At 43.1% G+C, this 24691-nt stretch overlaps 1 protein-coding gene across 9 annotated transcripts in view; it reads right to left on the bottom strand.

The window, feature by feature from the left end:
* The window catches only part of LOC308069118 (L-threonine ammonia-lyase-like), a 52762-nt gene that overhangs the window by 9468 nt on the left and 18603 nt on the right, over positions 1-24691 (bottom strand). For 2 of the 9 annotated variants that reach the window (XM_080400893.1, XM_080400895.1), the window contains exons 2-10: positions 16298-16640; positions 11287-11403; positions 10154-10395; positions 5801-5966; positions 5209-5305; positions 4221-4296; positions 3379-3504; positions 2047-2214; positions 1678-1735 (exon numbers count right to left, since the gene is read on the bottom strand). In XM_080400893.1, coding sequence (XP_080257019.1) covers positions 1678-1735; positions 2047-2214; positions 3379-3504; positions 4221-4296; positions 5209-5305; positions 5801-5966; positions 10154-10395; positions 11287-11403; positions 16298-16640 — 1393 coding nt within the window. The other 7 variants (XM_080400889.1, XM_080400891.1, XM_080400897.1 and 4 more) reach the window with 7 other exon arrangements.

Genomic DNA, 24691 nt, shown 5'->3' with positions numbered 1-24691 from the left:
GCTTTGCTGACACAGGGCTTCAGCTCTTCCTAACAACAAACTAAAAAGCAAAATCTCCCCAATGTGTATTAGTCTTACTATGAAAAAATGTACATTTTTCTATATCTGGTTAAAGCAAATCCATTTTGATGCTTAAAGGTAAATTCAATGTTTTACCCTTTTTGATTACCCTTGTTTCAGTTTTCAAAGAAAAACTTCATGATTCACTAGGTGTCACCAGGCAGAGCTGCCCTCAAAGCCACCGCGGTCTATAAATCTGGAATACTACTTCGCACTTCACATCTAATTATCCGATAGCCTCTCCCAGACTGATTAAAAGCCATCATGCAAATCCAACGTCCAATTAAATTATTCAGGGACAAGAATTCCTGAATAAGACGGTCAGATTCCTGAAGTGGGCAGTCAGTGTGAATACATTGTGTTTCAAGTGCAGACAAGCGCGCGTGGCACTTTCTCGTTCAGGGACTGTATTTACTGCAGATTCTGATAAAATTCCCTCATTGGGAGAGGTTGCAAGAGCACTGGAAAATTGTTTTAACATTCTCAATCGAAAATGAAGACAGTGGATTTTGTTTCATTTACTTAGTAACATTAAAAAAAATTACAACACGAGAAGAGTTACAGGGTTTGTCAAATCTAGCCTTCAACTTTCAGAGACAAGTTAGTCACTGAATCAGAGGGACTTGTCTACCCCCTGCAGCATCACGTTACCTTCAAGTTACCCAAACCAGTCAGCTGGCCTATCGTTATGGCACATTGTGGAACAATATAGTTCTAGTCCTAGACACTTCAGAAAACCGCTAATAATCATGTTCTGAAACACGTTCACGAACTTCATCGTAGTCCTTTGCTATAGTCGTCTTTAACCATTTCTTTATATCCACAGGTGAAAATACCAAGCAGGTTTTTGCATGCAGGTGGGAAATTAGATTTAAATGCCAAAATCAAAGACCTTGCTTGCTCAATAGCATCACCAGATCCCAGTTATAAGCCTGTTTAGCAAAGATCCCTAATGTGACTTCCACCTGTGATTTCACAAACTAAGTCAGGTTGGGCTCGAACAGCAGTAGCACGAAATCAGTGGAACCACACCTTTGTCAAACCAGTTGAAATACGGGATATACCAGGAGACAAACGATCCTTTTAAAGTGATGCTATTACCTGAGAACACCTCCTCTCTGTTACTGTATCAAATAACAAAGAAATAACGATTTTTGCTCTGTGCTCTTGGTGGACAAGGTACAAAACTGCAGCCCTAGTAAAAATGAGAATTCCTTAAGAGTAAGGGTGTTCTCCACATCGCTTTAAGGCAAATCGATCTCAGATGATTACAGCCAGCCTACACAGCTGGCTCTTCAAGTTCTGGACGGATGCTGCAGGTTACTCACCACCTCCGGCACTCCACCACACGGGCAAGGAAGGTTTGCAATGGTAACAGCTAGAGTATTTCACCCACAGTGTCGCAATAGCAGGTAAAACAGGTCCTGTGTTATTTATATGCCTACTAAGTGTTTAGTGAAGCAAAGTGCTATGTAACGCAGAAAAAATTATCTATCACACTGTTCCCCAAGTCACTATGCAAGCTTCTTCAACATCGTCATATAAAGATGTAGGAAAACGGAATAAACTAGGGGAGGCCAGTACTGCTAGAGAAACTGAAATTACATCTCATCTTACCTCGGCAGTGAAGAGCTCAGACGTCACAAACGTGCGTTCTTGTTTGATATCCAAAACCCTAGATCAAGTAAGGGATAAATTAGAGATCCCAACAACCGTTTGTCATTGTAAAACAGTTTCTGTAAGTGTTTGGACAGTAACTATCTTTGCTGCTTTCTGTGTTAGACGCTTACCCTATGCTGCAAAGGTGCTTTTGCATTGGAACAGAAATCAGTGAAATACAAAGTTTTCCTGAAATATAACAAGAAAATCCCCTTTGATTAATTAATTACTTACAGACATGCCTTCAGAGAACATTTGGAAGCTTGTCCAAATCTTTAATAATCTTTTTGCTATTCTGTGATTATATTTCCCTACTATTACATCTACCTTGCATCTTCCCGAGCCAAAATCTCCAGTAGCTTTGAAATGTCTCCTGGGCAGTCAGAAAGCACAAGGGAAAATCTGCACACTCTGTTATCAAGGGTCAGGGCACGAGCTATGCACTGTTGCAGCAGGTGTAATTCCAAGTTTCCGCTGCATATAACAACTGCCACTCTGAAAACAGAGAGAAAAATAGGATTTTTGATTAGCTCTTGTGTATGCAAAGGAACCATAAATCTCAGACCCTGTATTCAATATCAGCTTAAGACCTGCTAGCCCTTTGATCGATAAGTACTGCACGTGTCAGAGCGGCCCCCGCTCTCCGTATCAGCTCTGGGCAGGCAGCGGGAGCCTAGAATTCCTGGAGATTTGAGTTTTGTTAGAGATAATTAGCTGGAGAATTCTACGTCTTTTTCAAACTTTAAAAACGTGACATCATTTTCCCTGGAAGTTCTGAGGCTCAGCCTCTTAACGGTTAACTATTAATTAACTCCATCTCAAGCCTGCAAAATGGGTGCAGAAATGTTTGAAGATCAAGTGAAGAGCCACACGCTTAGCCCATGATAATCTCGCTCTGCAGAGTCAAACCTGGCCTCTTTAAATCCAAACCATTGCATTTCCCCTTTTATTTTAGCTGTACCGAATTGAAATTTGTTGCAGCTCTGTGCGTACTCTGTCAGCCTCTTCTGAAGAACTGCCTCGGCACTGTGTTAGCATACAACGCTGAGCTTGGAAATTTGATTTTGTCCTCAGTGCCTGTATGTTTAAATACATTCTGGACTAGGTCCTGAGCCAAGGCTCAATCCGCTTAAGTACTGAGTGCTCAAGCCCAGATGCAAGAAGCACTTAGCCACACATTTAAGGCTAAGCACAGGGTAATCCCATTGACTACTGGGGCAGTTCTCGGGGCCGGGAGGCAGGTGCCACTGAGCGATCACAGAATACAGCCCAGCTCCTGCCCCACCACAGACTGGGCTGACTTCCACAGGCGGAACGAGAGAAGGCAGCAGGCTGCTAAGAGCAGGATGCGCTCCTGGCCGATGCGACCATGCCTCATGGAGCTGCGTGTAACCGCCTTTCCCCCAGCCGTCTGAGAACACAGGAAAAGGCAAGATTTGTCAGGTCTCCAGGCTGAGGTCTGTCTTGTTCAACATGGTCTTCCGACCGGTGAGTGGTCTCTGCAGCCTGAAGTCGATGCCACAGATAAGCCCACTGCCAGCACAGGGGCAGGAACTGCCTTGTCACTCCTAAAAGAAGAAGCTTCTCTTCCTCTCCTGGAACCAAGGCACTCAACCCCGTGTTTTGGCCACAGTTCCCTGTCTGCCATAGCTACCGTACCTTTTACCCTTCAACTCAGGCAGCTTCCCCGCAACCAGCGCTGCAAGTCCAATGGCCCCTTCCGCATCAACCGTGGCTCGCTCGTACTCCAGCAATCTCAGCATTGAAAGGAGGATGTCCTCCTCCCTGAAAGCAAAAGACTTGTGCCAAAAACCCAGAAGAGCTACCAAAAGCAGAAGACAATACATGTATGGATAACTGGTTTCCTTCCATCCTGCCAGGCCCACACGACCCCAGGGTGGTGCTGCCGAAAGCTGTGCTGCGGGGGGTGAACATACACCTCTCTTGTTACTAACTGAAAGGCAGGATGGCATTTTTCACTAGAACCACTGTGCTAGCTAAACCCTAGTGGTAAGTATGTTTATCCAACTTGCCCCTCCTGTGAAGATCTAATTTTATTTTTTTTTGCCAAAGGCTACCTTCAAGCGTTGTAGAACACAAGGACAAATTTTACACCCAGAGCATGACAAGGTACTAACCCCAGGTGAAGTTTTGGCCAAAGGGGTCAGTCTGGGAAATGCTTTTAGTCATATGATTTAGTTTTGGGTAGTCCTGTGAGGAGCAGGCAGTGGGACTCGATGACCCTTTATGGATCTCTTCCAGCCTGAGATATTCGATGATTCTGTGATATGTGGGATTGGGTTCAGCGTCTTTAGTGCCCCTCTTGGAAGGAAAGGCACCCCACCACCGCCACGCTCTCACAAAGCATGCATGATGAGAGCTCCTGCCAACCTGCTCTCCACTGTATGTGAAGGACCACCATAGCCTGGTGACGCAGCACATTTTCCATACACAGCAATGCTCACCCAGTACTATTCGTTTCAGTGTTTTTCTTCACCTACCTCACAGCAACAACTTTATCCACAAGTTTCCCAGTCAGCTGCAAAGAATTGCTGCCAAAGCAGAGTCCGCTCACATCTGCAGATTTCAAAAGGCAAAAATATGAAGCTGGCTGCTTTAGACAAGTTCAACATTTTTTAGAGCCCTGCCTGTTTCTTGCCCTTAATGAGCACAGCACACTGCTGGTTTCTGCTCTTCAGTTGCTTGATTTTTTTACATGACAAAAATGTGTTTGGTGACCAAGACCAAATCTCACAGGAAGATTTTGCCATTTTGGACCCCTTGAAGAAGATGACAATTCTTCACTGGCATAGTCGCACTGCAAGAGTGACCCTGCAGCCCCATGCTTTTCACTGTTCAAACAAGGGTTGAAGGCAAGAAGTACCTTGTTAGCTACAGCAGGACAGCTAGCGAAGGAGTAGAGGCAGGCAGAGCATACGGAAAGTTAAGTAGTGGTTTGTTTGTTAAACTCCCATTTAAGACAAAGCTTCCAGAGCGTCGAACACCAGGTAAACAGGATATTCTTAGATTGCTTAACAATTGAGGGGTTTTGAGCAAATGATGTGGAAACTACATCATTTATAAACACTGCTGTTCTGAAAACAGTTTTGTGAGTCTAAATATTTAAGTACTGTATTTTCCTGCCTTTTCACAAACTAGTCTTTTACACGAGAGCTTTCCCGTTGATTTTCATTCGTTAGGATGCTGCTTGTGAGCACAATGGTCGTATTTCTATTTATTATTTCTAATTCTCATTTTTCTCATATTTCTAAGTATTCACCTGAACACTTCACATGCACTGGAAATAGTATTGTACCCCAGGGTGGTGGTGGGGGAAATGTGGCAGAAGTTGCTCTTACAGCTTGAGTTAAATTCTGACTCTTCAGAGATTTCCTTTAAAATATATTTGAACTGAATTAATGAGAAAATAATGCAGCTGAAGAAGTCAGTTACAACCTTTACCTCCAAAAGAAGAATGCATTTTCTTACCTCCATAAAAGTGATGATTACTGCAAGCCTGGTCTTCAATAGGGTGGCCAGCCTTCAAGGACTGTTGCAATACAGGGAAACTTTCAGATTCAACCCCCTGGGGAAGACAAGTGCTGTCACTTTTTTATTGATCCAGTTATAACAGAAGTCACCACCAAAGTAGACACAAAAAAAAGCAGCTACATAATGTTTCGTCTCCAGATTAACAATTAATTTCAAACTGCGTAATAACTGTGCTATCACTAAACTTATGCTGTGGCTTATTTAGGACCAAACTTTTCCCATAAGAAATTATTTCAGAACACAGCTTTATTTCAAAATAAAGCAAATTTCATTTGCTTTGGAAGAATCTTCCCATATTTTTTCTTAACTCCAGCCGAGGAGCCAAGGGACAGGAGGCTTCCCAGGCTCTCAGAAGCTCTTCTCCTAGGTGAAGCCCACAGGATCAGACAGTCCCTGTCCCCAGCAAATGCAGCCTCTGGCAGTGTATCACAGGTACCAGTGCAGCGTTATCGCTAGGTACCAGCGCCTTTTAAGAATAGCTGTGCAAAAGCTGCCCAAATGCAACACTTAGAGGTGAAAGGAAACTTACAATTACAGAAATATGTGGGTTGAGGTGTTTGAGTGCAGCAGCTGACCCTGCCAGCAAGCCGCAGTGGCCTCCTGCAGGGAAAATCACTGCATCCAGCTTTGGCACCTGCTCGTACACCTCCAGCCCCACGGTTCCCAGGCCCGACAGGTAGACAGCACTATCCTCCCTGCGGGAAGGAAGGGCACAGCTCAGCAGGGTTCACAGGTGGCAAAGCAACAACAGTTCAAGCTACTACTGTAAAGACACCATTCAGCAGAAAAAGATACACGTGAGAGCACGTCGCCAGCACGACGGGAGGAGGCAACACGTCAGGACGCTGCCATCGGACAGACCGTGGTGTGCTGTTACCTGCTGGGAGAAAACTCCTGCCGTTGACAAACCCCCCAAACAGCCTTCAGGCCGAGGAGCACTTATCTCTGTTGTTACCAGTACAGGTGTTTAGGGAGCTGGCGAGGCAGAAGTCATGCTTCAGTGCCATTGTTTCCTTCAGCTTCATAAATTTTAAGTGTTGCGGTCCAAACTAAAAGCAAAGTCCCAAAAGGAAATCTCCTTCCTTCTCTTTACAATTGGAATTTGGTGTTTGTGATAAATGGGACTTCTCATGAAATTTAATCACTACGTTCAACCTCAAAAATAGCAAACAGATTGCTACAGAGTTCAGTCTTTCCACAGTCCAGCGCCAATATCTGATACCTTCACGTGACTCTGGAAGGGCCTTTAGTTGTGCCAAAACACTCACTGGTAAAACACTTTTAGGCAAAGGTAATACAATGAGCAGGATAAGGACAAGCAGAGTCAAAGACTGAAGAAAAGCCCACTGCACAGTCACACAATTGACTTGGATCTATTTCTAAAAGCTGGTTTGCGTTTTATTTAAAAGTTAGCAATGACGTACACATAGAATGATATATGAACAAAAAAATTATGAGATCACTGTATGCCTGTGTGTTCTGCTTTTTCTGGCAAATGGATAAGCAAAAAGAATTATACAGCCAATGACTTCACTTGATTTACTTGACCCAGGACATTTGGGTACTAGGAAGCTGTGCTTTTACTACTGTTAGACATGCACAGAGAGGCTCATTGCAGGAACACAGAATGCCTGCAAGGTGGAGACCAGGGCCCTCCTGGGGAGTTACCTCACATATACAGCAAACCACAGCAAAATCCTCAGGGCGAGAGTCTATATAACTACACAAGAAAGGATGGGAGGAATGAACTTACACTCCAGTAGCACAGCTAAAGACAAAGGCAAGAAATCATAGTGGAATGGGTAACTGAACCCTTGAATTTACTGGCTTTATCAAGACACTGAAGTAGCTCTCTTCTCCTTCTTACATGTGACAAAATATATTGCTGGTCTCCTGAACCGTTTTGGAGCCTTATTCACAAATAAGATTCAGGACTAAGTCTGCAGAGCTGCCTCTTTCATGGTTATGTGGGAAACCATGGGGACCTGCAAAAATGAACGAGGACCTGGGACATTCAATTTACAAGTAAAACTTCTCAACCAACTGAAATTTCTGCCTGAAGAAGACTGCTCTGGGCGGGGAGGTGTATTAGCCATTTGAATGAACATTTCAGATAATCATGCCTTCCTTGCTAACACCTAGTTAGAACACCAGCTCACTGATCAGCCTTCAGCTTTTTATAGTAATATGGGTTATTTTATTTGCACTATGACTGATTAATTTTGCTTTCTGAAAGTAAACATATCTCTTTCAGTATCATATACCATTGAAGGGAAACCAAGAAAAAAGGCAGATAAATCTAAAGACTGTAGATTTAAAGAAGCATTTTTGAGCCAAAGCTAGAAATTTGGCCATTTGCCTTCTGAAATGTGCAATCAAAGGTGGGCCGTCAGGCTTCGGTTTTCCAACACATTTTGGCATGTCAGCTACCGGGTACCACGTTCCCCCATTCTCCAAATAGAGGGCTCGAAAGCTATCAGCTGTCCTTCCTAGAATAACAGACTAACCAGATCCCAAATAACGAGGATCGGGTCTGGTCAGTATTTGGATATGGAGTTACACAAGAAAAAACTGGCCTCACAAGGAAGGAAGGTGTGTAATTCAATCTGTAGCACTCTTACTCCTCTGTTTCACAAATCAATCTTCCCCACATCATCCCAGAGGTACTGTGTTACTTATAGGCAATAGTCGCACTGATTTATAATGAGGTCCTTAACATCTATGGTTATTAAAAAATTCCCATGTTACCTAAGGAGCAATTAGGTAGGCTTAATGATTGAATGCCAACTTGGAAAATCAGATTTCCTTCCTGGAATCTCGCAGGAAGTTGCACAGTCAGACCAAAAGTTTCTTTCCTCTAATTGAGCTCTTGCATGACCATTTTCATAGCACAGTATTTTAATTGCACTCAAGAAATGGGAAGGACTGACACCAACACACCCAGCTACAGGACACTACCCGTGCAGTCATGTAACATTGACTTCAGGAAGGAAAGAATGAATTGGTTAGGGAGATCATGGGATGAAATTGCTATAGATTTTGTGCAAGCTAGAATTACACTGAAATAAAACTACATTTCAGAAGTTCCATTCTGAAGCACAGGAGGTGAACTGATGTTTTACAGACAGCTTTGGCAGGTAGCGATGAACAGAAGAAGACTGGCTAGGCGTACGTGCATACATCTCCCTGGGAAAGCTCTCCCAGTCTACACCTAACGAAATATGTTACAGGCATCCAGTTACGAAAAGGCTCACAATTGTAGTGGGGGTCCCCCACACCACCCCTCTTTCTTTTTTCTCCAGAGTGTGAAAAATTGCATCTGCAAGGTTTTACTTAAACACAGTAACAGGCTGAATAACCCTGTTTCTTGTAACCTAAAATACCTGCCACTTGTAACCTGAAACCTGAAATAAATCAGAGTGCTTCGGCATTATTAATAGTAATGTGTACATTTACAGTGCCTCACTGCCAGATGCTGAAGTCTTTTATGTGCATTGTCCCTGGAGCTTCATGAACCTGGAGAACATCTACCTTATGTAACACGAATAATTATTTGGGGAGGAGGGGAAGATTAAACATGAAATTACAATACAATAGTTTAGTTCTTACGTGCAAACGTGATAGCTGATGCAAGAGTTAACACATCGATTAACAAATGACTGTCAGTCAGAAATCACAAAGTTACAGAAAGCTTGGTTTTCAGAGAGCCTGAATGGGTTTAAAATTCAGTGGGATCTAGGGAAACTCATTCCCTCAGGTTTCTTTAAAAGTCTCAGTCTGGGACAAGGTTGTGCCCACAGCAACAGGCAAAGCACACCAGCCAGCCCTGTGGGTCACTTGCCGTCGGCAGAGCTCACAGTGGAGTTGAAGGGTACAGTTTTTAACACTTCCTTCCCAAGAAACCAACCAGGAAAGAAATGAGGACTTTCTCCGTTCTGTCCATTCTGGGATATTCTTTCCAAGAAACGCCCCTCACGATCACTAGTTTAGTGTGGTAGGTGCCCAGGAGCCGAAGGGGAACGGGCACTCACTGCAGCAGGTGCGGTACAAACACGGAGTCGTGGATAAAGCCTGCACAGGGGCAGCGATGGGGAGGGAGTGGAACATTCCAGCTCAGTGCATGAGAGGGACCTTCGGCTACCTCACACTAATGAGTCACCCCTCCATGCTTTTGGAAAGCTTACTTGAAAAAAGGCAAGGAAGAAGAAAAAGGAAAAGGGAAGGGAAAGACAGAAGAGACTGCAAAGAGAAAAGGAAAAAAAGGGAAAAAGGATCCATTCTAAATATTTTTGCCTGTCTTATCTTATTCTAATTATGTCTTCATTAAATCTGGTTTGTCCAATGACCTCAAATAGTTCAAACTTAAATTTACACTCATCCTTAGCTACTTTAAATAGATGTGTGAAGAAGCCTCTTATCATCTTTTTTCACGGCAGAATCAGTTTTCTCAAAACAGATAGGCAAAAATTTCCCAGCATTAACCTTCTCTTGCTCTACACTATGCCACTGAACGCTTTGCGTTAAAGATCAGCTTTTACCCACCTTACTCCAAACAGAGAGACCAAAACTGAACGCTAGTCTTAAAGCTTTCTGACAGGGCTCACAAAGAGTTAACATATATCCATTATCATAGGAGCCCAAATAATTCCTAAATAGGAAGTTTGCCTAATTTGGGGGAAAGAAGAGCATTTCATTTTGGTTTCCACCCCCATCATAAAAAGATTCATGATTTGTGCCTAGGAATATGTATGTAACTGTCCATACTCCAGGTAAGGGGAATTTTTTGATGACCTGTGATCAAATTTTAATGAAACGAATTATTTTTGCAGAGCTGCGTGAGCATCTAGTCTGATCTTTCTAAACAGCCTGACTTTCCACTTACTCTTCCAGGTAGAGGTACCCATTCTCCTGCGCCAACCTTCTTGCGTGCATCTGGGAATCCTTAGCGGTAGTGCCATAGGATATAACCATGGCACCGTACTCACGGCACATTTTCACTCTGGCCGGGGACGTGCTGGTTGACATGATGACGAACACTGGAATACGGAGCTCTGAGGCGTGGTAAGCAACAGCCATGGAAAAGTTACTGTCCGAGGCCACAATCACTCCCTTTCTTTGCTGATCCTAAAAAACAGGGTTGCTTATTGCATATTATATAGTGTCACAAAGTTGTCCCATATGATCCTGGATCATTCTAATGGTCTGACTTACTTATTTTTCTTTACTAGCTGATCATATTCTGATATAGCATATGCATGTCTGGTGTGATCTCAGGACTTACAAACCGAGCTGAGAGACAGCACAAGATCAGTCCCTGCTCCTGCACTCCCGTGGGTTCAATTCTTGTCCCACTGGAACTAGCTGCAAAACTCCAGCTAATCCAAGAGCTGCTGTCTGACCTCTCAGAGCTGATATCTGGTCCCTCTTCCCTGCCTGTGTGAAATTTTTTTCATTTCAGGTTCCCTAATAGAAGTATTTATTCATATTAGTACAGAAGTGCAGGAATAACCACTGTTTCTGGGCTGCTGTATCATGCCAATTATAATTATTATTGTTGCAGAGACTCAATAGCCTCCTACGGCAAATGATAAATGAGCTATTCATCTAATGATACTGAAATTCATTACAAAATTAATTGGTGATCTAGATCTTTCTCATGACCCATTGTAACTGAATTTCATCATCACTTAAAGTCTGGTGGTTTCAACATGACAGAACTATAGTACACATTAAAACACTTTCATCTAAACGCTGCAGAAAACCACCGATGTTTACATTTTGCAAGCTTTTCTTTGAAATATTTTTAAGTATTTCACCAGCAGATCAGCCAAGCATATATAAAGTATTTTATATTCAGATACTTGCAGACTATCTATGTTGTTCAGCTCAATGGTTCAAAAGGCAAGAAATGCTGTGATTCCATGGACATTATAGGTAAACGTATCTTTAATGCTGCTCCATTTCTATGAACCAGAACTAATCTATTTCTTTTTGACTGTTGACATTTTGCTATACCTGAGGCAATGATGTCAGAAGGTAAAGTACACCTCGTTCCTTCACGGATCCTGTGTACTGAAGGAATTCTTTCTTCAGATAGATGTCCATTCCATACTGCTTGGATAGCCTAGAATACTGGAGTATAGAAATGTTGTTATGGGGATGTATGTAAAAGAAGAACCTTCCACACCCCATCAGCTCCTTGGTGAGACATGCATTCAGCTGCTACGTATGAGCTCTAAAAAATAAATTTCATAATCTATTTCTTTAGAAATACATGACAGTGTATTTCTACCCGATTGTTCTGGTTTATGGAAGTCTTTTTCAAACTCACAGCAGGGAAATACATACCCCATGCTATTACGAATTCTGAAAATAGCACTTGTTGTGGTCTTACTGTTCAAATCGAGATTTTAAAAGAAGTATTCTTATTTATTTCAAAAATCACCCTATGGTTTGATATTTTTGCACCTGCCAGAACTGATATTGAATACTCACCTCCTAAGAGACGCAAAAGCAGTTAGAAAATTCCTCTTTGAGTCCCATTACGGCTCCGCTACGGTTTCTGACACCAATTCACTACTGAGTATTGTCCGTTTTGTATTCTAAGGCCGGTATGACATTAGAAAAGACATTATTTTTTGAAGAACAATGGAAATAAATAAATACTTCCCAGGATTGCAAGTGTAAGCAGCAGCTGCTTGAAAATGCTCAGTGTTCGGAACAGAAAGGATCCCGCAGCAGAGAGGAATTAGCAAGCATAGTACATGCGATGCAGTGTCCAAGTCCATGATTTTTTTAAATTATTTTTTTAAATGGTGAAACTCACAGCATGCATCGCCATATTGATTTCCTGTTACCATATTATCTAAAACAAGGGTTTCAAACACGATAACTTACGAAACAGCGCTGCAGTAAGCCTGTGGGTTCCAGTTCCCCAGGCTTACAGCGTCTCTATTTCGTAATTGGCTCTATCTCTTCCATTGCCTGCCAAAGCAAATGAGGACCTGGGGATTTAGGGAATCAAGCCCTCATTTATGATAAGTCACAAAGAGAGACAGTGTCACGCATATGGTGGATAGTGTACATTGTAATATGTACTGACACATTTTTCAGACTGTGGGAGTTCCAAAGCAAATTTATGTAAACTGAATGTATCTGAAACAGATACTTGCTTTAATGTATACAGCTAAACTAAATCTTTCAGATGAATGTTTCAAGGCTTTTTAGTGGATGTGCTGATGTTAAATTCCTCACCCATAGGTGGGGCCAGATTCTCTATTTTGCTTCTGAAAATCCTGCAACAGGAGTTACAACTTGCTGCTCCTCTGCAAATCGCAGAACTGGAAGAATGGAAAGTGCTTAGTACTCTAATAGGATAATCGTTTCTATCCTAAACAGCCTAATCTATGGAGAATGCCCACGCAAAACAGAACAGGAACACCGGACAGGAAACACTGCTTTACTGCTTCTTCACGTTGTACTAGTTTTACCATTTTTTGGTTTTGTAGACAATCTTGGACTCCAGAGCGAACAATGAGAAAAAGAATTTAAGGAGATAAATCCTGTGACTTTATAAAGTTTCTAAGTCTCTGACATTTAAAAATACGTGTCATTAAGTCACTCTTTACCACAGAGGTGGTGAACTTCAGGCCATTTTTCTTTCATTTTGATATTCAATATTTTACCTCTAGGTTACTCTTTTCTGCTTCCCTCAACTAAGGCTTTTTTATGTAGCCTAAATATAGCAATCACTTCTAGCAAAGGAGGTGTCGGTGCTATTTTCAGCTGTGCTGACCTGATGCGTGACCTTGTAAGACTTATTGAACCAGCCTGTAAGTTTTCCATTTTGTCACCGTGCTCTTATCTACGGACCACAGGTACTGGGTCTAATGTACGTTACACGGCGCAGCCTCCATTTGGCATCCACAAAGCTAACATAAAGCAACCCTTAAGGTTCCTACATCAGTAACCAAACCAAGCGTGCAATTTAATGCTGATTCCTTGCTTTTCTATACGCACTACCACTAGGATATCTGGTATGATCATTCACGATGCCGTATCTCAGCTCCAGGCACACTCCTGCATAAGGATCCAAGATGCTCCATCCATGGTCTTACCTGCAGATCAGGAATCACCGCACAAAGTGTTTTTCCATTCAATTAACTGAATGGGTTATAGTCACGCTCACTTTTTTAACCCAAACAACTGCCCCTGAAAGGGAATCTTACCTCTCAGCGACGAGCTAAAATAAAGGTGATCTGTGATTTTCTTGACATTGCTCTGTGCTTTCAATACTTTGTTTTTGAACCAGTGCATGAAACATATACCAAGATATGACTTCTGCAGGAACAGTACTTTCAACAGCAACAGTCATGGGCTGTTTTCACACTAAAATAAGTGGAGATACAGATCTTCCACCATTCTGATCATCCTAGAAACACAGTTCATAAAAAGAGACTAAAGAAAGTTAGCCTGTTTATCTCGGCAAAGTAAATGCAGAAAGTGGATACAGCCATGTTGCATAAATCTGGCAGGGAAACCCAAGAGAAAAGAACTATTTAAGTCGAGGGGTGTTGTGGTTTAACTCCTGCTGGCAACTAAGCACCACACAGCTGCTTGCTCGCTCTCCCTCCCAGCAGGATGAGGGAAGAGAATCAGAAGGGTAAAAGTGAGAGAACTCATGGGGTGAGAAAAGAACAGTTTAACAATTTAAATAAAATAAAAAAATAATAAATTGTAATGAAAAGGAAAATAACAGAGAGAGAAATAAACCCAAAGACAGAGAAGTGATGCAAATGAAAACCATTACTTGCTGCCCACTGACCGATGCCAGACCCTGAGCAGCGGACCCCCGGCAACTCCCCCCAACTTTACACACTGAGCATGATGCCGTATGGTATGGGACACCCCCTGGGTCAGCGGGGGTCAGCTGTCCCGGCCGTGTCCCCTCCCAGCTCCTGGTGCCCCCCAGCCCCTCGCTGGTGGGGCGCTGAGAGGAGCAGAAAGGGCCTCGGCTCCGGGCAGGCTCTGCGCAGCAGTCACCAAACAGCCCTGCGCTGTCAGCCCTGTTCCAGCACGCATCCAAAGCACGGCCCCACACTAGATGCTATGAAGAAAATTAATTCCACCCCAGCCAAAACCATCAAAAGGGACAAAGCTGCCTGAGAAGAAATGGTTTGAATTGGCCAGAGAGATCTTAATTACTTGTGAGCAGGAGCACGATCAGTTTACAAAATGTTTCATGTGACACGGATGTCTGCAGGAACAAAAGATGGACTCAGTGGTGCAGTCTTGCCTTTTCCTACATCAGGATGAGTTGGTTGGTTAATTTTCAGAGTGAAAGCCATACATTTGGAGCACATAGATGGCTCAGGGGATGGGGCCAAGGTGGACTTTACCAGTTTTGAGCTGTTGGTCTGATCCATCTGAGCTGAAGGTGTGAACAAGGTCCTTCCAGGACCCACATGGCCAAGGGTCCCCGAGCCTCACACTGGCAGATGTGCAGAGGCAGTGTCCTGTAACTGTCTGGCAGAAATGCACAATGCCATGAGCTGCAGGGAAGGGATGATCCAGGCTACCAAAGGGTACGGAGCCAGCTAGCTCTGCTTTCCAAATTAAGCCGTGACACACTCGCTCTCCCTGCCCATAGACCTGCTTTTGTACAGCAAGATTTAACCCATCTAACAAACATGACCAGAGCTGTCAAACACAGAGAAGTGCAGTGCTCATCACCTGCAACACAAATGCAAATCTTCTCTTCCTACGACAGTCTCTCCACAATAGCAGAATATTGACACCTTCACCCAGAGCACTGTCTGTGCTCAGGCACAACACTCTCAGAGGTCTGGTGGCAAACGATGCAATGTGCAGAGTGCGGAACGCTGCCTCTGTTCACCCAAGCCCTGGCCCCTGACCACCCATGCTGTACACGTGTTTGCCCACTCCCCCCGCCCCAGCTTTCCCAAGCAAGGCTCCAAGCAGACTTGTCCACTCCGAAGGAAACCCCAGGTACAGCTGCCAGGATGGTTTGCTCCCGGAGTCACTCTGAAGGGGAAGTGCATGAATGCAAAACACATCCAGCTTTTCTCCCCCCACCCTGGCCAACACTGCCCTGCAAGGTTCTTGTGCCACAGTGCAGCCCCAAATGGTCTTGTATCATGTCCTTTGTCACAAGACGCACTTCTTCAGTAGCACGCAACAGAACCCACAGCTATCCTTATTTGGGAGGTCTAAACTAAAAAAAAACAACCATCATCAAAAGTAATTATGATGTCTCTGGATCAGCGGGCACCATCTGGGAACCAGGAAAACTGCCTTACAGAGCCAACCGCTGCGCTCCAGGGACTGTTAACCCAAGCAGTGGCTCAGACAGCAGGGTCCCTTCCCTGTGCAGGTCAGAAATCAGCCCACGGCCAGTGAGGCTGGCGGGGTGCCTTGGTCAGCAACAGGGAGGGATTCATCAAGAGCGTGATTTGCATTTGTGGGAGCGTCTCAGTCATTTTCATACCTACACTGATTGATAGGTGCGTATGTTTGTGCGTTTATATTTTAATGTCCTCGTTTTGTTGAGGATGCATGTGGCAGAACCACCTGGTTACAGAACATATACAGCCTTGCCAGGTTGACCAGGCTAGGAGGGAAAACCTGTACCTTCAAACTCTTCAAATATGAGGGCTAGTTCCAAACCAGACCCTCCCACAAGCCTGCTTACTCAAACACTGACAGTCCGCCGCCTCCAACTCACGTTCCTTGTCACAAGAGTTTTTCACCAGGAGCATAACACCACACTACGTTAAGTTTACGTCTAATGTGGTTTACCCTCTGTCATTGCATCTTTGAGGATTTAGGTTAGTGTAAACAGGTAAGGAGAGGATTATTATTGACAGTTAACAGCAACTAATATGAACACGAGTCATCTTACACAGATCTATACCCTGCAGCTCACACATACTCTGCCTTCATTTCTGATCAACTTTTATAAAGAAAAGAAACATTGAGAGAATGCAAAGCTATAAAGTCTCCCTACCATGCAAGGGGTTTTCTGAACACCGCACTGGATTTTGAAAGCTGCTGCACTAATATCTTCAAATCGAATCAGCTTGTTACAGCTTGACAGGCTGCTCCTACTGCTTGACTGAGGGACGCGGGAAAGGGCATCCCTAAGTAACTCCTCATTACGGCTCACTATCTTCATTTCCCAGGTCTTCACGTCCCCGTTCAGGTAATCCTCCTCAACAAAATCTTTGAGTCTCTCAGGGTTGATAGAGGTTGGCTTCTGCCCAATAAGGCCATTTCTTATCTTCCCATCTTTACAACAGTGAAGATCACAAAGTGCTGGGGCATCTTGTTTCTTTATTTTATTGTCATCCCTAAAAACAAATAAAAGAAACTTGTTAGGAAAGCTTGGATGATGAAAGACTTGACATTTAGCATTTATGAAGGATGCACATCTCAGTTGCCCTTTGCCAGTCTCAAATAGGCAGACTGCATTATTCCTCTCTTATTACCTCTCTCGCAGGTGCATTGACAGCTACTGTAACCAGCCAGCTTTTAGAAAAGCCACAGGTAACCTGGCATGTGGACAAACTGGGAAACCGTCATACCCAAGAGACCAAGAAAGCTATAATCCATGCTGTCTGGGCAGCCCAGATCTTCCTCAGTAGTCAGTACTCAATCATCAATGATCCCAGTTCAGCATTTCCAGAAATTTTGGAATAAATGGAATTGCATTTGCTGTACGCAACTCTGTGTTTTTCAAAAAAGGCAAATAGCTGCTGCGGAGCGTTCCCTTATACTATTAATAGCAGCATCAAATGTCATTACGTGGCACACAAGAGGTCTGCTTCTCTGCTCCTGCATACTTGTGGAGCATACTCCTGACAGCCATCAACTGCCTCCTGACAGGAAGGAAATTACTTTGATAAGGGAGAACAATTATATCCTACTACAGAGGCAAAGAACTAGGTCTCCTGATCTGCAAGATAACACTTCATGAATAAGAACACCCGCAGATAAGATGACGTCATGATGCCACACAAACCTCATTCCCCAAGGAACTTTGGAGAGACAACGCTGCTACAAAAATTTGCCAGTTTTCCTACCTTCAGCTGCCTTACTCTATGGCCCACAGCATTCAGGAGTTCACAGGGGATAACATACTGCAGTGTAGGATCTTGCAGCCCTACTAACAAATAAATGCCAACCTTCTAGGAATTCTTGGAATTTGGAAAGTAATGTGGGGGGACAGGAGCATTAAGCAGAAGACCATTGATTTGGAGAAGAGCTGATTACCACCCCTGCTGTGTGGTTATGATTACACAGATGGTATAAGCCTCTCTACACAACCAGCTCAGTTTTATTTATTATTTTATTTGGAAGAAGGGGGTTTTCTAAAAAATATGCATGTTAAATTATGTCTGAGATTTTAGCATCATCTCCAACAAAAAATACTTACCATTTTCACAAAATAATTTGGGTTTAAGTTACACAATTATTCATCAGCAGGGATAGCTAAAGCAAACGTTGCCCTAGTTTTACAGCAGCAATCAGCACTGTAATATGCATTGTAATAATTTCCAAAAAGAATTTTAAAATATTTAGAAACAGCTGCTTTTTTGAGCAGCTGCCCCACTTGTGGCAGAGCCATCCGTTTTCTTTGTGATCCAAATAATCTGTGCCAGTAGCTCTGCTTCCTGTTACACTTCCAATTGTTTCACTGAGGACTTCATATAACGATATGGGCAACATAAAAGGTTTTGTTATTTGAATCAAATAACATACCAGTAGCATCAATAATTCTGTGTATCCTCGCAGGACACAAAAAAGACAAATTCTGCTGTAAGGTCTTCACTCTCCAAAATTAATGAGAGCCACAATAATTTTCTAAGATAAATAAATAAAGTATTTACACATGTTTATATTGAAACTTGTGATTTAAAATATTTTCCCAATACTGTACCTTAAAGCTGATACACCCAAAGAGCAGGCATTCTGCCTTCAAATTAAATACCTTATCAAGTAGCAACATTCCATGCTTTTCTGCATTTCTGTTCCTTTGTGGTTAGAGAGTTGGAACACTTTATCAAGATGTGAAGTTTCCAGTGTTAGTTCTCATGCATATCAGTTAGCTTAATGCAAAGATGAGAATCAGATCCAATTGTGTCCCGGTGAACTTGTTACAGCACAGCCCCTGGCACAAGCAACAGCTATCAGCGCCTAAGAGGCCACATCGCTGTTAGGCGTTTGTATCCTACCTCCCCCCAAAAAAACACTTTCCGTACCACAGTAGACCATAACCACTCTAAAATAGAAAACCATATGCACATGATCTCTGGGCATATTATCTAAAATGTTCAGCAAGCATTAGCAATAAATGATATTTCTGGCAATGGGTTAAAAGGGTATATGTAGGGTAAAATATACAGGCAATTTTTCTATGTAAAAATTTTTTTTACTGACTGGCATATGAAATAGGAAATAAAGTCACACTTTTTCCTTGCATCTGTTGCAATCAACTACAGAAAGTCCATAAAAAAAGAAAACAGCCAAAGATGACCCCCAAAAAGTCCATTGATGAACCAGGGTTCTGCTAGTAAGTACAAATTCCAGTGTACTGCCTCACCACACTAGCGCCATGAAATATTTTTACCTGCAAATAGAAAGGCCATAACGAGATATTGATTTTTGGCCCTAGTCTCGGATTTCCTTTTCTTTGGCAGTACAAAGGAGGTAAGTAAATCAGATTCTCAGTCTTTGATCTGTAGCATTGCTTTCATGAACAGTGAACAGCTGCTCAGGACCCTGATGGAGACAACACCTTATGACCATTGGAAAAAAACAGAACAGAAGTCTAACAGCTGTAAAATACATATAGGCTCTTCAAGCTTGAGATATGTTTAGAGAACATTTGAAACATTACCATCGCAACGTTTAATATGGAAACTATCATCCATTTGCCTCTGAGAGGTCAGCAGCCTCATTACAAAATGAATATCAACATTCTATTGTATACGTATGTATTGTATTTATTTCAGATGACTTTTTATTCTCCTTCTATGTACGTATTTTTCATTTACATTAGTGAATGACATTTTTTCCCTATTGAACCTGCCTGGGTGTGCCACAGACCCACTGAGAGCTCCCCAGCTCCCAAGGTAGACAGCGGATTGGGGTTTGATAACCCGTCGCAAACAGGCAACTAGTAACCTCGTCGGGTCAGACGCATTTCTCTGCTCACACTCGGCTGACGTGCCTGGCAGAGATCAGCTCAGCATGCATCGCTTTTGCAGGAACAGTCCAAGCAGGCAGCAAAGCATGCAAGGGCTCACAAAAAAGACAGCATGCGACTGGTCGTGCACAGTAACAAAATACAACTCCTGTTCCAGCGACCATGCCCACCAGATGAAAATCTGAGCCAATATAAATACAAACCCTGGCATTACAAAACATTGCTTCTTTCAAATGGATCACTTTGTCTTTTTTGGAGTTTGTCTAGGAAAGTTTTCATAAAAAAGTCTGTCTATTTCCAGCCTTAAAACAAACATGCAGCTGGCAAGCTTTGTTAGGTGGTTATAAATTGCAACATTTTACCTTTAAAATGATTAGTAAAAGCAAACATGAAAATACTGTTTATAAACCTACTTTTTCGAGAACAGCTGCTCAGCATAACTGTAAAAAATAAGAGAAGATCCAAATGCAGACATTCCATAGATAATTAAGGAACTGGAAATACTATTATTTGTTTAAGCAGATAGCTTTACATAGTTTAAAGTCTCAAAGCCAATGCAAAGACAGCGTGTGCCAAAATGTACTTGTAGAATGATAAAAAGCAACAACTCGGAATGAATAATTTTTCTGTTTCTGTTTTTTTTTGAATATACTGATAATTTTCATCGAGCTAAATAGCACCGGGGAAAATAAGTTTGGAAAAACAGTAATAAACTAAGAAATTAAGAAAAACAACAAATAAGATTTTGGGAGGATAAACCCCAGTTGCAGTACATGCTATACCTAAAGACCACAAACTGCTGCCTTCATTACAGGGAGAAAGAGATGCCCACACAGTTACCCTGCAGTGATGGGACACTGACATGCCCCCATCAGATGACGCACAGGCAGATTGCCTTCCTCAGGATCCATGAAACAGACTAACCAGATTGAACTGATATACTGAATCTCTTCAGCTTCTAAAACTGAAGGAGCAAAAATTCTGCAGTCACAGATGTCCAGGGAGTAACAAACTGGGAAGGATTAGTCACTGTTTCTCCCGATATAAGTGTTAGGGGGAGATCATGTGAAAATACCAGAGAAAATTTAAAAGTTCCCTTCTTACAGAAAATAATTAGCTTGCAGAACTCATTGCCACAGGACGCTGTGAAGGATAAAATTGTGCAACTATATGGAAGTAGGTCTAATAGTGACCAATAAACACATCGGTCAAGAAGGAATCGCTGATCCAGGCAGCCCCTAAGCATGCACTTGGCAGACATGAAAGCATACAAGAGGAAGCATCTTAGGTGGATTTTATTTTTCTCCAAGCTCCTGTTACTGGCCACCACTATAGAGAAGGCACAAAGGTCGACTGCTCTTTGGTCTGACCCAGTGTTGGCATTTTGATTGGCAGACATACCCGATGTCAGCATTTGGCCCATTTGGCAGCTTTTACACCTCTTACAATATGAGTCACAACAACATGTTTTGAGGCAGAAATGAAGCTGGAATTATGGGCACACGCTCCCATGTTACTGTGCTGCTTCACAGACAGAAATTCAAGTGTCACAAAGGAAACAAAGGCATTTTAGCCTAAGACTCAAACTTCAGAATTTCTTTGTCATTTCTACAGCAGCTTTTATCATCTGCATTCCCCACGATAGGCATTCATCATGAAGAGGGACTGACAGCATGGTACAAGTTCCATAGAATATTTTAGCATCCATACAGGTCTACGCCATGACAGGAGCTTCAAACTCCAGTGCCAGACTTGGACTGATCGCTGGCACAGTGCAAACTGGCAGAGCGTTAAGCTTGAATACACTTCAAACCATCCCAGTGAACTGGAGCTAGCCTGTAATTAACGCATCAGCATTTTGACATATTTTATCTGTATGTGGATTTTTTTTTAAAAATGACGTTTTGAGGCTGGAGGTTTCATAAGCTCCTATTTATGTGCTGTCATCGTCTTCAGGCTCCCTGAAGACCTTCCTGGAGCACACCAAGCAACAGACATTGGTAAGATACAGTTTTAGACGTACTTGTCATCTGCCTTCTGGATAAATGGGCTCAGATCTCATGCCTGCAAGTTCAGAATACTTATTACAGCAGAAAGTAACCCCTTTAAAGTCACTTCTGCCTCATTCCTCAGTGTTGAGCAGAGATGAGTCACGTACCGGTGGGGGAGTGTCTGTGCGACAAGGGAAGCAGCCTGCTGCAGGTAGCAGTTTGCTTGGCTTATGACTGAGATTTCACTAGGGCTGGGATCTCCTCTCAAAGGAGTGAAAAAGAGGTAATCCCAGGGTATGACAGAGAGGGCCCTTTCCCTCATCCAAATCCCTCTTTTACCCAGAACCTCCCTAGCTCCATTAATCCTTCTTATTCCACATCCCCAGCCCCATCTCCTCTGACCCTTCAGGATGACCGAGCCTTCCCACCCTGCTGACACTGCCCCTGTTCGTTGCAATACCCCTTCCCAAGAGCTCCTAAACATTCCTGTTCCATCCCAATTCCTCTTCTATGTTTTTATCCCCTGTCCCCAATGACATCCAAATGCTTCAATAGTGGCAATTTTTAAAAGCATCCCAGCAGCTTGTTTAAGTGGGTCTTTATGAAAGAGAAATGATAGAAAAATTGAAGCTCGATGAGATACAAATAGCAAGAAACATCATTAACAGATGTTATCTTCACTGCTAGTATTTCTAGGTTACTGCCCCGTATAGTGTCTGAGCATCCTCCACAGCACCACAGGGTCTTGCAAGTAAACTGCTCCAGGCATGGGGAAGGAACACGCTAGATCTTTCTTTGACAATACAGTTAAAAAAGATCAAAGACAATACTGCACTCAAATATTACTTTCTTGAATCACCATTATTTTGTACTAGTACTTAGAGACACCCATTTGAAACTGTATCACTCCAACAAGCGGCAATTAGGGGATGGACATTTAAAATGTATCTCTGACATTCAGATACACAAACCCTCGGCAAAGTGATTGTTCCTAAGTCACATAGGAATCACCAACACCTTGCCCTAAACAGAAATATATATTCAGTAATCATTAGCTCAACTTCATTGATAGAAACTGGGGCACAGACAGATCGAGTGACTTGCCTAAGACTCCAGCAGGAAGTTCATAGCAGGGCTACTTAGCAGAGTGTCTTAAAGACAAAGAGATCAGGGCTTAGTTACCAGCCCACACGACACAAATGTTAGGGGATGTATGCACTGCGACCATCCAACACAGACAGGTACAGAATAACCAAGCCTTGAGGCTGAGCAGGCATTTGTAACTCTACCACATCATGTCACAGGTCTGACAAAACCAGGTGGTGTTACAGCAGCAACAAAGGCAAAGAAAGCTCAGGCTCACGCAGGGAACAATCAAGCCGCCTCATCACTTCTGATAAAGTATCCCCTTACTGTCTGTAAGTCAGATTTGCCAGAGCCCGAGCCTAGTACTATATCTGCCTTCATCTGTGGTCAATAATCCATTGCCAGGCTTCCACACACACTATGGAGGTGTCATTGCTTACTGCTGGCAATGGCAGCTGGGTGCCAGCTGCTAAGCAGGTAACATGAGAAAAAGTAACCTGGAAACCAGAACTCAGAATGGCAGCCCTCTTGGGTACCTCTGCTTCAACACCTTCCAAGTGCCCTTCAGACCCATCCCTCTAAGCAGTGCTTATAGGATGTTCACAGCTGTGCACGTCAAATGACCGCTGCCAAACACCGCACACAGTTTGACAGTTAAAACTCTTCACATAATTAAACTTTTTTCCTCTTTAAGTTAAATGTATTCCGAGTTTAGAGGTTCTCTGGTGATTAACACATCTCCATAATTCACTTGTAACAAAGAACAAACAGCATAACCCGAACTAGAGGGAAGAGTGCTCCTGTAACGAGAGGACTGCTTTAAGATTCTCAGTTTGCTGCAGAACACATCACATCGCGCGTGACTTTGGGCAACCCAGTTTTTCAGTGTAGAACTGGGATCTTGTCTTCCCCTTTGGTGTTTCATAAAGGTTTATTAACAGCATTAAGCCCACTGAAACAACTTATGTTTTAAATATTACCAACATCTGTGACTATTGGCAGGATGCAGGAAACGAGAATGGCCCCTTCTTTATATCACATCTGGGAACACCAGGTTGGGATCTTGCTAGCTTTATCCAGATAATAAAATTCGGGGAGAAAACACTATGGAAAAGGTTAAGAGTGAAGTTATGTAAACATAACCATGCCACGCGGGTGCACACACCCCAGCCTGTGCTGTGCAAGGGCACTAGACATCTCCCAAATTCCATCTGCACCATCCAAGCCTGAAAACAGGAATTCAAGAAGACCATAAACACCATAACAAAGACAACCGTGGAATACCTGTAATAACAGGATCTGGTACAGGCTATCCCACGATAAATTTTCAGCAGTCCACCGGCCTGCCTAAGGTTATTTCTAATGCCATACTCATGAAGAAATAAGAAAGCTGAACTCCACAGGCTTGAAGTATTCAGTTCTCCACTGCTGCTAGTGGATGGCTCCAAGAACAGCTCACACTCACAGAGCCCTGGGAGATCTGGGAGATACTGGAACATTACAAACAATTTATTGATTTTTTTTTAGAAAGTAAGGAAAGGAAAAAGAAAGCATTACCTATATAGCACAGCCACTAAATAAACAACGAGGTGAAGCAAAACTCCAACTACGACACCGTAAGGAGGCAGGAGGGGTCCAGGGGTTGTCATGTCCGTGGGCCTGGCCCTGGGTAGACCCCAAGGGCTGACCATGACCCCTGAGGGGGAGAAAGAGGCACTCTAGCTCTAAGTCAGACAGCAATATTCTCCAACCTTTGCCAGAAAGGATCGTAGTCTTCATCTTCCCTGGAGTAGTCCCTGGGAGTTCTGTTTTTTAACACCCTGGAGTAGAGAAACTGCGCTGCAAAGTTCATTGTAATTCCAGGTGCAAAGCAAAGCTGGGAGCCTGCGGGCAGGGGACACACTTGCCTGTGAGAAGTGCCAGCCCTGCAGTGCCTGGGTGGGAAACAGTGGGCGGCGTGCCGTAAGCGGCTCTCCAGCGCTGCTGGGGGAGGGCAGTGCCTCCGAGAGAGACGGCTGCTGCTATTTAAAGAGATTATTTCAGAGGCCAACCTGTCCTTGTCAATTTGAGTCAGGGCCTGGATTATGCTTAGGTGACGCTCTGTTAGCAGGACACT

The sequence above is a fragment of the Falco punctatus genome (genome assembly GCF_963210335.1).
Source record: "Falco punctatus genome assembly, chromosome: 9".
NCBI lineage: Eukaryota > Metazoa > Chordata > Aves > Falconiformes > Falconidae > Falco > Falco punctatus.
This window is presented reverse-complemented; position numbering and strand designations above follow the sequence as displayed.